This window comes from Oratosquilla oratoria, chromosome 10 (assembly GCF_046742065.1).
Source record: "Oratosquilla oratoria isolate Oo_2021 chromosome 10, ASM4674206v1, whole genome shotgun sequence".
Lineage (NCBI taxonomy): Eukaryota > Metazoa > Arthropoda > Malacostraca > Stomatopoda > Squillidae > Oratosquilla > Oratosquilla oratoria.
The window spans coordinates 65096728-65112601 of NC_134786.1; the positions used below are offsets into that span (position 1 = coordinate 65096728).

The following is a 15874-nucleotide window of genomic DNA, read 5'->3' on the forward strand; positions in this document are numbered from 1 at the left end:
AGCTCCCTTTTTTAGACACTCCGCATGACACCCATCTAACCCAGGGGCTTTACCTGCTCTCATGATTTTAATAACTGCTTTCACCTCATTTTTCCTTATTTCTCTTCCTTTTTCCTCATTCATTACTGTCATTTTCTAACGCTTTCCACTTCAGCTCTCCTTCACATTTAGCAGGTCCCTAAAATGCTTTGCCCATCTTCCTCCTACTGCCGTCTCTTCCATTATCATCTCTCCCTTTGCATCCTTTACCTTTTCTACTTTACTTGATTCGCTTTCCCTACCTGTCTTAATTTTCTTTCACTCTCTTTTACTCTCTCTTTCTCTCTCTCTCTCTCTCTCTCTCTATATATATATATATATATATATATATATATATATGTGTGTGTGTGTGTGTATGTGTATATATATGTGTGTGTATATATATATATTTGTATATATATATATATATATATATATATATATATATAATTTGATTAATTTAAAAAGTGCCATAGTCTTACCCTATTTGACATCTGATCTCCTTTTTGCCTCCGTTATCTTATGCTTTACTTTTCTTTTCTTTGTACCACTCATATGATTCTCTCACAGTGTTTAGGAGAAAAGACAAGCATTAGTACACATGGGAGAGGTTGGTGAATAGAAGGGTGGTGGATACAGTTTTAATGGGCAATATAGTGGTGACCAGGAGAAGAGTAGGAATAGTTTTGGGGTATTTGTTCTTAGGGGAGAGAATGGGGGACATATCAGATCATTATTTGGTGGAAGGTGAGTTGAAATTGGAGGATAGATGGAGAAAGAGGAAAAGGACACAAAATAGGAAGGTTTTTAGAAGAAATTACTTAAATGAGAAAGAAAAGGAGTATAAGAAGCTGAGAGACGAGTGGGATGGAGTAAAGGGTAGAGTAGAACTAGGAGTGGAGAAGGAATAGGGATACTTCAAGGAGGGAATCACAAGGTGTACAAAGATGTGTGGAACAGGAGGACGGAAGGAAATAGAAGGAAAGGTGGTGAGTGGAAGGATGATGAAGCGAAAAAGCTTGTAGAAGAGAAGGAACGAGCATTCACAGTTTGGTTGCAGAATATGACGAGAGGAAAAAAGTATATATATATATATATATATATATATATATATATATATATGTAGATAGAGAGTGATGTGATACAGGGAGAGATGGAGAGATAGATGGGGAGGTACAGAGGTAGACAAATGGAGAGAGGGATATATATATATATATATTTATACATATGTATATATATGTATATATATATATATTTATATAAATACATATATATATATATATATTATATATATATATATATAACTGATGAAAAATGTAGTAACACATTTATAAATCAAAACTAAAACCACATTCGGGGCAGAGAAAAAACTGTAAATTGTGAACCTATGTATTTCGACTGTAATAAATAGTTCATCATTCAGCTGTGATCTAAATGAGTTTTTTATATTTGTAGACTTGAAAAATGAACTATTGCAACCGAAATCGTTTTTCCTCAAACGAGCCCTCAACGGTCGGTGCTGGTGAAGATCGTGGAAGCCCAAAGTGATAACCCCGTAAGCGTTCCGGGTTCTCCACTCCAACCCCCCCACCCCACCCCACCCCCGACCCGGAAGTTCTCGGTCGTGGCCACGTCCTCGCCTGTCTTCTTCTTCGCCCTCGCCGCCGTCGTAATTAAAGGAAATGCTGTCTCAACGTCTAAAACCGTCGGGAGTATTGGTCTCTTTTGTGTCATCCGGTTAGAGGACGTCCACCCATATCTTGTTGCCTCGGGTCGCTCTGTCCGTCTCTTTATTTTATTTTATTTTATTTTTTCTTATTTTGTGTCTATTAAACCGGTAGTTTGATTTATTATATAACCTCTCTGTAAGATATGAAATGGTAATGTAAGACAGTATCGTACCATCGAACTCCAAAGTTCGTAGATAGTATAGGTGCATCCTCATTACCAAATGAATTGTTTGACAGTGCATTTGATATGTTTTGTGATATTTTGAATTAGCGCCGTGCTGTAGCCCAGTGGATACCGTGACGAACTCATGAAGAGGTGTACGTGAGTTCGATTCCCGGTACCCACTGAGGGCTACAACGATAGCTCTGGCTAGGCGGGGAGGCGACCCAACATCGGCTTAAGAAGATCCAGTAGCTTGCTGTAACTAACAGGGCTTTGTCCTTGTAGGGGTTTCTCACTCCCCACTGCGTGAGAGTTGGACGGAGAGTATTTTGATGAGGTCAGTAATTATTATTAGTGTTCGTATTAAAAAACAGGCGAATTTATTCAGCTGAGGGAAATCCCTACTGCAGGCGAAGGTAAGCCATCGATTTTCGTTTCGAGGCTTTGGTTGAGTTTGAAGATAAGATTGCAGTACAACAGGTTCTATTCAATGGTGTTAGAGGTTTTGCCATGTGGACGTCCTCTGGAGTGGGTGAAGGTCCAAAAGGGCTTCATGTTAAGTCTTTGTTTCAATTTTAATTTACGATTTCAGTGCAGCAAGATTTGTTCAATGATAGTTGAGGTTCCGCCAACCGGAGAGCCTCTGAAGAGGTTCCGGGTCCAAAAGGGCTTCCAGGAGAGCCCGCGATGACTGACTGAGTCTCTTCCACTTGGTGAGTTCATTGATTCGTGGGTCTTTTTCCACCCACAGCTGGTACTCTTGGTTCTCTGGAACTGCTCGTGACCATGGCCTGCAACCAATGGTGAGCATGTTGAAGAGTACGATGCCACAGGACCAGAGATCGACGGGGGGTCCGTGGTACTGCGACTGTGGGCATACGATGACCTCGGGCGCCATATAGGTGAAAGTACCGGCCTGACCCGTGAGAAGAACCTCTCTCCCTTGAAGGACGAAGACGTCTGCAGACCCGAAGTCGGTGATTTTAAGGACTCTTTTGTCTGTAAGGAGGAGGTTAGCGGGTTTGAGGTCTCGATGAGCGACGCCCCGCCCATGAAGGTATTGGACGCCGCTGATGAGTTGTCTGAAGTAATAATGGGCCTGATCGTCACTTAGATCGTAGAGCCCAATTACGTTAAGGAGGTCACCCATGGCACAGTATTCGATGTAGAGGAATCTCCTGTTTCCTGTAATGTGCCAGGCAAACAGCCGAGAGACGTTTCTGTGTCTCATCTGGCTGTGGATGACCTCTTCGGCTGTGACGCTTGCGCCAGCCTTCGACGCGACGAAGACGTTCTTGCGCGCAACCAACCGTCCATTTCTCATGTTCTTGATGAGAGTGACGGTCCCCCAAGCGCCTTTGCCGAGGACTCGGACGGATTTCCAGATTGCGGCGTCTCCGAAGTCCTGTATTGCAGCCTCGTTCTCGGCCACGGCTTTCTGATAATGGCGCTCCTGTAGGGGACCCGTCGTACCTTCAAAGTCAGTGGAAGAATCATTGGTGCTGTCGACGGATTTTTCGGACTTCTTGCCTCGACAGAGCTTCCACAGGGTCTTGAAGATGCTTTCTTTCTTCTGGTTTGTTTCCTTGGTGTGTGGTTGTTCCTCTTGGTTGCTTCGCCCTCCTACGCAGCTGAAGAGCCAGAAGACCATCTTGAGCTTCTGGCAAATATACTGGAGTGGATGGGGAAAGTCTACCTCCAGAAGTGACTTCGGGAGACAACCCAGTTTGTCGTTGACCACATGGACGCATTGCCAACCGGGGGACGCGACCACATGGAAAGTGGTTGCAGTAGATGATTATGATAATTATCGGCCGTATATTCATTCTAGTAAAAATAAACGAATAAATTAATAATTATAATAATGATAAATGATAATGATTGTAATAATAAATTATAATAATGGTGATGATAGTAGTAAAATAGTAATAGTAAATAAATAAACTAATTAATGTATTTCTATGTTGACGTGAATTTTCTCTAAATGTTAAGAACAATGAATACATGAGAAGATGATATAAGAATTTTTTTTTTTATTAATTTATTTATGTAGTTGAGTTATTTGTCCTCGTGTTTTATGTTTATTTTAATTTCTATTGATTTTATTTAGATTATATTTACTTATTTGTTCTCTTTTTTTTCCAGTTATTTATGTATCTTTCTATATCGATCTTCTACACAAGGAAATAACCATGGGGGAGATTGCAATAGACCATAAGGCCTACACTAGGCAGTTATATTCATGTTTGATATTATCTATCCGTCTAATGATTTGTTTGTTGTAAAGCCTTGTTTTTGTAAGTGTTTGTTTTTATTTTTATTTGTAAATGCTGTTTTTAATTAGTTTTTTATTTGTTTATTTTATTCTGTTTTTCTTTTTTTTTTCAATCTTAAGCATTACGTGCCAATTTCATCTAACCGTAGATTCCACTGGAACATAACCAGGAGACCCGCGGCCCCTTGAAAACCGGACACGGCCACATTTTCATCCCGTAAACTACTCAGTGAAGGGCATTGTTGTTGTAGACCGTAGTTTACTAGTGCTTCTATCCTAATGGCCAATCTCGCCTCTGGACAAAGAGATTTTGCTAATCTGTTTGGAGCGAGAGCGTGCAGGGCCGAGTAAGATTAGATGTATTGTGTTGTCTTTGTGGTAATTGTGTTTTGGGGTCTGTTGATGCATTAAGTGTGCCATTTTGCAATAAAAGCAATAGAAACGTGTGTTCTACAGATGCAAGGTCAGCCATCAGGTGTCTAATGTTTCTTACAATTGGAACATGTTTGTTATTTCTTTACAAATACAATTATCTATTTTATACAATCCTAGATTAAGGTTGAAATTAATATTATTTGTGGATCTTACTAAGCTACTCTCAATTATGTTTCGACAATGTTATTGTTGAAAGTAATCATGCTAGCATTATCCCAATCGATAGGGTGATTAAAAATGGTGAGATGTTTAAAAATAGCACATGAATCATTTCCATCTTTTATTTTTTTTCTTAAATCTAACAGATAGATCTTTTGCCGTTAGACCAATTTAGAACTCTATACATGTTTTGTAAGGAATTTTGTATACACACCCTTTTTGTCAACTTTTAGAATTATTGAAAATGTATTGTGTAGATGTTATACTGAAGGCTACATTAGTAACATATTTGAGTAATAAATTAGGGACGTTGGCTAAATTTTCTTGGTAGGGTAACACTACTATGTTATTATGGACCAAAGGTTTGTCTGATTGAGAGTTGTAAAAAAAAATTCATTGCAAAACTGTAGGACATATCAGTAAAATGTTTTGGATATTTCATTTTAATACCAATATCATACACATTTCTTATTTCCTCACCAACGTACTCAGTACTACAAACTCGTAAAGCTCCTAGAAACATTGATGAGAAAACGTATTTTTTTACATTATGAGGGTGGAAATAATAATGTATGTAAGAACCTACATTGGTCGGCTTTCTGGATACACTAAATCTAAGGTTTCTCTCTGTACTATGAATGTTAACATCTAAGAAAGTTAGAACACCATTATTTTCCACTTCGACTGTGAAATATCCAAAACATTTTATTGACACCTCTTATAGTTTTGCAAGGAAATTTTTTACAACCCTCAAGCCTTTTGTCCATAATAGTGTTACTTTACCAAGAAAACGTCCCGAATTTACTCAAAGATTTAAAATTATTCAAGGGCTATTTTTTAATATCTCAGCACTTTAAATCACCCTATCGATTGGGATAATGCTAGCGTGATTGTTTTCAACAATACCATTGTCGAAAAAAACATAATTGAAAGTAAGTTAATAAGATCCACAAATAATATTAATTTCAACCATAATCTAGGGTTGTGTAAAATAGATCAGTGTATTTGTAAGAAAACAATAAAAAAATAAAAGAAATTTAAGAATCATTAGACACCTTACACCTGACCCACGAAGAGTTTCCCACATTCCACGATCTCTTGTCAATACAGTATTTCGTCACTACCTTCTCCTACCGTTGACACATGGATCCCTGTGCTCACGTCCCCTTTGTTCGCCACTATATATTATACTGGTTTGTATTCTATATGTATTTCTGCACTGGATGTAATACACGAAAGCGCTATGCTCCGATCGTTTCTTTTCATTAGTGGTTACCTTGCACACACACACACACACACACACACACACACACACACACACACACACACACACACACACACACACACACGCACATATATATATGCATATATATATATATTCAACATTCAACAAAAACCCACTATGTTGGATAAGAAGAAATGAAAAAAATTAATTCCATATATTTCGATCACGGACTGTGATCCTCTTCAGTGGAATACTGTATATAATATATACAGGAGAAGGAAAACTTGTAGACAGTAAGTACTTTCGTATATTACATCTTCAGACTAAATGACAGAGATGCAGAGTTGTGTTTAAATGTAAGTATTAGGTGGCAACCATAGGGGGGGGGAGGGGGGAGACAATACAATGTGAGGAGGGGGGATGACCTTACCTCTATCGACCTGACCAACACATAAGGCTCAATCTGGCGGAAAGATTGTGTTGGTCAGGTCGATAGAGGTAAGATCATCCCCCTTCCTCACATTGTATTGTCTCCTTCCTTCCCCCCCCCCCCATGGTTGCCACCTGATACTTACATTTAAACACAACACCGTATCTCTGTCATTTAGTCTGAAGATGTAATATACGAAAGTACTTACTGTCTACAAGTTTCACTTCTCCTATGGTTATTTTGCATTTTTGTATCACGGTGATTTAATTGCTTGCATATATATATATATATATATATATATATATATATATAATGTATATATTTATATATATATATATATAATTTATATATGTATATATATATATATATATATATATATATATATATATATATATATATACATACATATACCAAGAACTTTTCCCCCATACAAGGGAGTTAGCCAAAGTCAAAGCCATAAATCCACTCCCACCCATTTCATCCTCACATACTCCACTCCGATTCACCAGCCTTCCCTCCCTCTTTTCTTGGTTCCTGGATGACGGTTCATCCCTACATCTGGCACACTGCCCTGGGTTAGAAGCAATGCAGGATGACACAGCGCATCCACAGCAAGCCCGCTTCATTTAATCTACCTCCACCTCCACTCCTCCCTTTTCCGCCACATTCGCCCCATATGTCTAAAGCTCTCCACTTTCTCTAGTGTCTCTCCTTTGATACTCGCTTCCAGTTTTGCTGTCATTCTCTCCCCTTGTACATCTCATCACCTTACATTTAACCACATTTACCTTCAACTTCCATCTTTCGCACACCTTCCTAAACTCTGTCACTAAATCCCTCTTATCCTGCTACACGCGCAGTGTCATTCCCAAACAACTGGTTTATCTCCCATTTTTTTCCAATTTCTATTAATCATCTCCATTCCCCGGCCCATTACCCTTGCATCTACCTCTCACATCACCCCTCCACATATAAACTGAAGAGCCATGGTTACATGACCATTCTTGTCCAAGTCCCACCTTTGCATCAAACCACTCACTCTTTCCATTTCTAATTCTTACAAAGGCTGTTCTACTCTCGTGAAAACTATTGACTGGTCTTAACAGCTTTCCTCCTCTCCCATATATCTGTAGTACCTTCCTCAGTGCCTTCCTGTGTACCCTATTATAAGCCTTTTACAAAACAGCCCCCTCAAAAAAAAAAAAAAAAAAAATCCTTACCTTTTCCTAAAGTTTTCCCACATAACTTCCTTACCACATAAATCTGATCAAAGGAACCTCTACCTGTCCTAAACCCACAATGTTCCTCACCAATTACTCCCTCTGTTCAACTCCTAATCCCCTCAAAACTCTCCCATAAGCCTTCTCCAGTACACTCAACAAAGAGATCCCACTAAAACTAGTACACTCACACTTGTCTCCTTTTCCCTTGTAAAGGGGAACTATACAGGCACTCCTCCAGTCCTCCGATACTGTACCCTCCTTTAGACAAACATTAAAGAACCTTACCAGCCATTCCACCATCACTGTAGCTCCCTTTTTTAGACACTCAGCATGACACCCATCTAACTCAGGGGCCTTACCTGTTCTTATGATTTTAATAACTGCTTTCACCTCATTTTTACTTATTTCTCTTCCATTTTCCTCATTCATTACTGTCATTTTCTAACTCTTTCCACTTCAGCTCTCCTTCACATTTAGCAGGTCCCTAAAATGCTTTGCCCCTCTTCCTCCTACTGCCGTCTCTTCGATTATCATCTCTCCCTTTGCATCCTTTACCTTTTCTACTTTACTTGATTCGCTTTCCCTACCTGTCTTAATTTCTTTATATATATGTGTATATATATATATATATATATATATATATATATATATATATAAATAATTTGATTAATTTAAAAAGTGCCATAGTCTTACCCTATTTGTCATCTGCTCTCCTTTTTGCCTCCGTTATCATATGCTTTACTTTTCTTTGTACCACACATATCATTCTCCTACAGTGTTTAGGAGGAAAGACAAGCATAAGTACACATGGGAGAGATTGGTGAATAGAAGGGTGGTGGATACAGTTTTAATGGACTATATAGTGGTGACCAGGAGAAGAGTAGGAAGAGTTTTGGGGTATTTGTTCTTAGGGGAGAGAGTGGGGGATATATCAGATCATTATTTGGTGGAAGGTAAGATGAAAGTGGAGGATAGATGGAGAAAGAGGAAAAGGATACAAAATAGGAAGGTTTTTAGAAGAAATTACTTAAATGAGAAAGAAAATGAGTATAAGAAGCTGAGAGACGAGTGGGATGGAGTAAAGGGTAGAGTAGAACTAGGAGTGGAGAAGGAATGGGGATACTTCAAGGAGGGAATCACAAGGTGTACAAAGATGTGTGGAACAGTAGGACGGAAGGAAATAGAAGGAAAGGTGGTGAGTGGAAGGATGATGAAGCGAAAAAGGTTGTAGAAGAGAAGGAACGAGCATTCACAGTTTGGTTGCAGAATATGACGATAGGAAAATATATGTATATATATATATATATATATATATATATATATATATATATATGTATATATTTATTATATATATATATATATATATATATATATATATATAATATATATAATATATATATATATATATATATATATGTAGATAGAGAGTGATGTGATACAGGGAGAGATGGAGAGATAGATGGGGAGGTAGAGAGGTAGACAAATGTGGAGAGGGATATATATATATATATATATATATATATATATATATATATATATATATATATATATATATATATATATATATATATTTATATATATATATATATATATATATATATATATATATATATATATATATATATATATCACTGATGAAAAATGTAGTAACACATTTATAAATAAAAACTAAAACCACATTTGGGGCAGAGGAAAAAATGTAAATTGTGACCCTATGTATTTCGACTGTAATATATAGTTCATCATTCAGCTGTGATCTAAATGACTTTTTTATATTTGTAGACTTGAAAAATGAACTATTGAAACCGAAATCATTTTTCCTCAAACGAGCCCTCAACGGTCGGTGCTGGTGAAGATCGTGGAAGCCCAAAGTGATAACCCCGTAAGCGTTCCGGATTCTGCCGGAAGTTCTCGGTCGTGGCCACGTCCTCGCCTGTCTTCGTCTTCCCCCTCGCCGCCGTCGTAATTAAAGGAAATGCTGTCTCAACGTCTAAAACCGTCGGGAGTATTGGTCTCTTTTGTGTCATCCGGTTAGAGGACGTCCACCCATATCTCGTTGCCTCGGGTCGCTCTCTCTGTCTGTTTATTTTATTTATTTATTTTTCTCATTTTGTGTCTAGTAAACCGTTAGTTTGATTTATTAAATAAACTTCTCTGTAAGATAGGAAATGGTAGTTAAAGACAGTATTGTACAATTGAACTCCAAAGCTCGTAGTTAGTATAGGTGCATCCTCATTACCAAATGAATTGTTTGACAGTGCATTTGATATGTTTTGTGATATTTTGAATTAGCGCCGTGCTGTAGCCCAGTGGATACCGTGACGAACTCATGAAGAGGTGTACGTGAGTTCGATTCCCGGTACCCACTGCGGGCTACAACGATAGCTCTGGCTAGGCGGGGAGGCGACCCAACATGGGCCTAAGAAGATCCAGTAGCTTGCTGTAACTAACAGGGCTTTGTCCTAGTAGGGGTTTCTCACTTCCCACTGCGTGAGAGTTGGACGGAGAGTATTTTGATGAGGTCAGAAATTATTATTAGTGTTCCTATTAAAAAACAGGCGAATTTATTCAGCTGAGGGAAATCCCTACTGCAGGCGAAGGTAAGCCATCTATTTTCGTTTCGAGGCTTTGGTTGAGTTTGAAGATAAGATTGCAGTACAACAGGTTCTATTTTATGGTGTTGGAGGTTTTGCCATGTGGACGTCCTCTGGAGTGGGTGAAGGTCCAAAAGGGCTTCATGTTAAGTCTTTGTTTCAATTTTAATTTAAGACTTCAGTACAGCAATTCTTGTTGAATGGTAGTTGTGGTTCCGCCACTTGGAGAGCCTCTGAAGGGGTTCCGGGTCCAAAAGGGCTTCCAGGAGAGCCCGAGATGACTGACTGAGTCTCTTCCACTTGGTGAGTTCATTGATTCGTGGGTCTTTCTCCACCCAGAGCTGGTACTCTTGGTTCTCTGGAACAGCTCGTGACCATGGCCTGCAACCAATGGTGAGCATGTTGAAGAGTACGATGCCACAGGACCAGAGATCGACGGGGGGTCCGTGGTACTGCGACTGTGGGCTGACGATGACCTCGGGCGCCATATATGTGAAGGTTCCGACTTGACCCGTGAGAAGAACCTCTCTCCCTTGAAGGACGAAGACGTCTGCAGACCCGAAGTCGGTGATCTTGAGGACTCTTTGGTCTGTAAGGAGGAGGTTAGCGGGTTTGAGGTCTCGGTGAGCGACGCCCCGCCCGTGAAGGTATTGGATGCCGCTGATGAGTTGTCTGAAGTAATAATGGGCCTGATCGTCACTTAGATCGTAGAGCCCAATTACGTTGAGGAGATCACCCATGGCACAGTATTCGATGTACAGGAATCTCCTGTTTCCTGTAATGTGCCAGGCAAACAGCCGAGAGACGTTTCTGTGTCTCATTTGGCTGTGGATTACCTCTTCGGCTGTGACGTTCGCGCCTGCCTTCGACGCGACGAAGACATTCTTGCGCGCCACCAGCCGTCCCGTTCTTGTGTTCTTGATGAGAGTGACGGTCCCCCATGCGCCTTTGCCGAGGACTCGGACGGATTTCCAGGTTGCTACGTCTCCGAAGTCCTGTATTGCAGCCTCGTTCTCGGCCACGGCTTTCTGATAATGGCGCTCCTGTAGGGGACCCGTCGTTCCTTCAAAGTCATTGGAAGAATCATTGGTTCTGTCGACGGATCTGTTGGATGTCTTGCCTCGACAGAGCTTCCACAGGGTCTTGAAGATGTTCTCTTTCTTTCGGTTTGTTTCCTTGGTGTGTGGTTGTTCCTCTTGGTTGCTTCGTCGTCCTACGCAGCTGAAGAGCCAGAAGACCATCTTGAGTTTCTGGCAAATATACTGGAGTGGATGGCGAAAGTCTACCTCCCGAAGTGACTTCGGGAGACAACCCAGTTTGTCGTTGACCATATGGACGCGGGGCCAACTGGGGAACGCGACCACGTGGGAATTGGTGGCAGTAGATGATTATGATAATTATCGGCTGTATTTTCAATCTAGTAAAAATAAATGAATAATAATAATGATAATAATAATAATAATAATAGTAATAAATGATAATGATAGTAATAACAAATGATAATAATGGTGATAGTAGTCAAAATAGTAAATAAAATAATGAATAAATATATTTCTATGTTGACATGAATTTGCTCTGAATGTTAAGAATAATGAATAATTGAGAAGATGATAGAAGAAAAAAATTGTCATTAATTTCTATGGTTACTTTAATTTCTATTTATTTTATTTAAATTCTATTTACTTATTTATTCTCGTTTATTTGTTTTTATTCATATATTTGTTTGTTTATAATTGATATATGTTATCTTTCTATATCAGTCTGTTACATTAGAACATAACATTGAGGCATATTGCCATAGACCATAGGGCCTACACTAGGCAGTTATACTCATATATGATGTTATCTCTACGTCTATTTTTTATTTTTTTTTTATTTGTAAAGCCTTGTTTTGTAAATGCTTGTTCTTCAGGTGTTTGTCCAGTTGTATGAAGAAAAAAAGTTGTGAATAATTGAATAGCTTTGGGACTCGGAACCCTTTAGTCAGGTAAAATTTGGGTCGAGTGGGACTTGCTAATGACCAAGTTAACTTTTTGAGTTCCCAGAAGTACCCTGTCACTCCCGCGGACGCTTCTCTTTATTCACCTATTTATTTTATTTTTATTTTGTTAGTTTTTTCTTGTTTATCTTTTATTGTTCCTCTTTATAATTATTATCAGCCACTTTAATCTAACCGCAGATTCCATTTTAACATAACCAGGATACCCGCGGCCCCTTGGAAACCGGCCACGGCCTCAGTTTCATCCTATAGACCACTCAATGAAGGGCATTGGTGTTAGAGTCCGTATTTTACCAGTGGTTCTGTTTATATGGTCAACCTCGCGCCTCGAAGTGTTTTTGTGAAGCTGTTTGGAACGAGAGTGGGGATGACCGTGTGAGATAAGATGTTAAGCGTTGTCATTGTGGTAATTGTGCTTTAAGCATTTGGGTGTCTGTAGCTGCATCAAGTTTGATAAAAAAAAAAAAAATAGAGGAGACTTCTGCTAGAGACCATAAGACCTACACTTGGCAGATGTCCACCCTATCTATAAAGTTCTCATGTCCCCTACCACTTGCCATCTCTATCCACATAGTTATATTCTGTTAAAACAACCGATAGTTTTAGCGCTCACTACATGGTTACTAAGTCTATTCCACCCGTTAACCACTGTTAGTCAACCAGTTCTGTGTTACGTTTTCCTTGTAAATGAAAAAAAATTGTAAAGGTGGTGCGTACTGGGTAAGGAGGAGAGGATATGTAAGTAAATGGGAGATGAAAGCGAGGAATGGAGAGTGGACGAGGACTGTGAAAGTGAGAGTAGACGAGGACTGTGGGAGTGGACGAAGATTGTGAGAGTGAGAGTAGACGAGGACTGTGAGAGTAAGAGCAGACGAGGACTGTGGGAGTGGACAAAGATTGTGAGAGTGAGAGTAGACGAGGACTGTGAGAGTAAGAGCAGACGAGGACTGTGGGAGTAGACGAAGATTGTGAGAGTGAGAGTAGACGAGGACTGTGAGAGTGAGTGTGTAAGTAATAACGAGAATTTGAGAGGACTGTGAGAATGTGAGTAAAAATGCTAAATGATAATGAGAGTATACGAGAGTGAGGTAGACTTAGACAAGTGAGAATGAGATTAAAAGTGATGACGAGGACTGTGAGAGTGGACGAAGATTGTAAGAGTGAGAGTAGACGAGGACTGTGAGAGTGAGAGAGCTAACAGCAAGTAATAACGAGAATGGACGACGACTGTGAGAATGAGGGTAATAATGCTAAGTGATGATGAGAGTAGACGAGAGAGAGTGAGGTAGACTTAGACAGTGAGAGTGAGAGTAAAAAAAGTGATGACGAGGGTGAGAGTGGACGAGTGAGCAAGTGATAAAGTTGAGTGATACCGTTTGCGGTGGGCAGGAGTGATTATGGGAGAAAACGAGCGAGGGCGGCGTTTGCTGGTGAGAGAACGGGAAAAAAGAAAACGGAAGGGAAGCCTCAGAGGGTGTAAAGGAAACCGAGGGGAGAGGGGAAGATGAAGGAGACCAAGAAAGAGAGGAGAGGGAGGGAGAGATAAAGAGATATATTGAATGAGAGAGATGAAGAGACGGAGAGAAGGAGGTAGATATAAAGATATATAAAAGGGGAGATGGAGAGACAGTAGGGAGGTAGATAAATGGAGAGAGGGATATATGTGTATATACCGTATATATATATATATATATATATATATATATATATAATATACAGTAATATATGTATATATATATATATATATATATATATATATATACTGTATATATATATATATAAAGAGATAGAGGTAGAGATTTATATATATGTAGAGATTGAAGGAGAGAGAGATGGGGGGAGGGAGACGGGGGACGGGTGCAACCCGAGGCTTATCCTCTTTAAGTTGTTTAGTCTGTTCTCTTGGAGGTCCCAGGAAGTCTCCTGTGATGGACATTCCGGAGGTGCACCAACACGTCAGGTTTTGCCAGAGGGCACCCCCTTTCATCCCATTCTCTCTCCCCCTTCCTCTTCCCCCCTCCCCCCCTCCCTTGGTCACCTTGCAAAGATCCTCCAACCAGTATATGTTGGGGTCATGTCCTTTGGGTTGAAGAGAGAAGGTTATCGAACCTTCGATGTAGTACAATATGGAAAGACTGTCCACTGCTTCTCTTTTGACTAATTTTTTTTTTTTTTTCCAAGGAAGAGTTGTTTCGGTCGAGAATCAAAATTTCACAGAATACTTTTCTTTTTTTTCTGTTAGAAAAGCTTGTAGTATTTTTCTCGATCTTATCAACTTCTGACTATCGGCATCTATAACTACGACAGCCACGATGACGACAGAACTAAAATCCAAGAGCATTAAGAACATGAACAGGAAGAAGAGGAACAAGAGCAAGAACAGGAACAAGTACAGGCAGAAGAGGAACAAAAGCAAGAACAAGAACAGAAAGAAGAAGAAAAACAACAGTGAGAGGAACAAGAAGAGGGAGAATAAATGGAAGAACAGGAACAAGGACAGGCAGAAGAAGAGGAACAAGAGCAAGAACAAGAACAAGGAACAGAAGGAAGTGCTTTTGATTTCTTCGACTCTGAGATCTCACAACAGCTGCCCAGAGGAAACACAGTCGTTATTTGCGATGCTGTGAGCATAATTTAGCATACTTACGCTAAATTTAGCATACTTTACCATAGAATAATGTGATCCGGTTTAACGTCACGAAACTCCGCCTATCAGGAGGCTAGGACGGGGCCCCTTACAGAGGACTTTGTAAGGTGGACTTTTATGAACCATGCCCTTGGTCCCACTCGCTGGTGGCAGAGTTCGAACTGCTGTCACCTCGACCTTCGCCGCAAGTAGCGACGCTCTTACCCGAGCGTCGTAAGAGGAATAAAAAGATTCAGCATAATTTTTGCCAATCTAGCACAATTTCGCGTACTGTCTAGCATATTTCCGCTTGAGAAATGTAGTCACTCTGGCTGGGTCCTCGGATATCTTATGCTGGGCGCCAGAAAGTACTTGTTCATATTTGCAGTATCAACCGCGGCGGTTCAATTACAGTGTAAGTCAGTGAAGAGTTCACACAGCCGCGCATTTTTTCCTTGACTATGCAATACAGCCGCGGTTTCCGCGCGGTTCAAACCGCTAGTGTGAACAGGGCCAAAGTACCTGGAAACTCGTTTCGGCAGCTATACACAGAGAACCCGAAAGTTCAGTTGGAGACAACTGAAGGAGTAAACTTCAAACGAACGAGACCTGGACGGTTGTCCTCTACAAAGGGGAGAAGGGTTGACAGTCTCTAGCTGCCCTGAGCAATCCCCCTCCCAGGAGTAATCCCCTCAGAAGTAACCCCCCCCCACTCCCTGCAGGAGTAATCGTCCCACTCCCCGTCGGAGTAATTCCCCCACTCTTCACCGGAGTAAATCCCTACATTCCTTCTCACGAAGTAATCCCCCAATCCCCCTCACCCAACGAAGTAATGCCCCCTCCCCTTCCCCCCACGAAGTGATCCCCCAATCCCCCTTCCCCCACGAAGTAATCCCCCAATCCCCCTCCCCCCACGAAGTAATGCCCCCTCGCCTTCCCCCCACGAAGTTGATCCCCCAATCCTCCTTCCTTCCACGAAATAATCCCCCAATCCCCC

General features: G+C 40.3%; 2 protein-coding genes across 2 annotated transcripts in view; one reads left to right on the top strand and one right to left on the bottom strand.

The window, feature by feature from the left end:
* LOC143029284 (glycine receptor subunit alpha-4-like) overlaps positions 1-15874 on the top strand; it is a 1034091-nt gene that overhangs the window by 281313 nt on the left and 736904 nt on the right. The window lies entirely within an intron of this gene.
* Positions 10423-11583, bottom strand: LOC143028950 (serine/threonine-protein kinase Chk1-like). Its single transcript, XM_076191303.1, has one exon. It carries the CDS (start codon positions 11581-11583, stop codon positions 10423-10425), a length of 1161 nt encoding a protein of 386 aa, XP_076047418.1.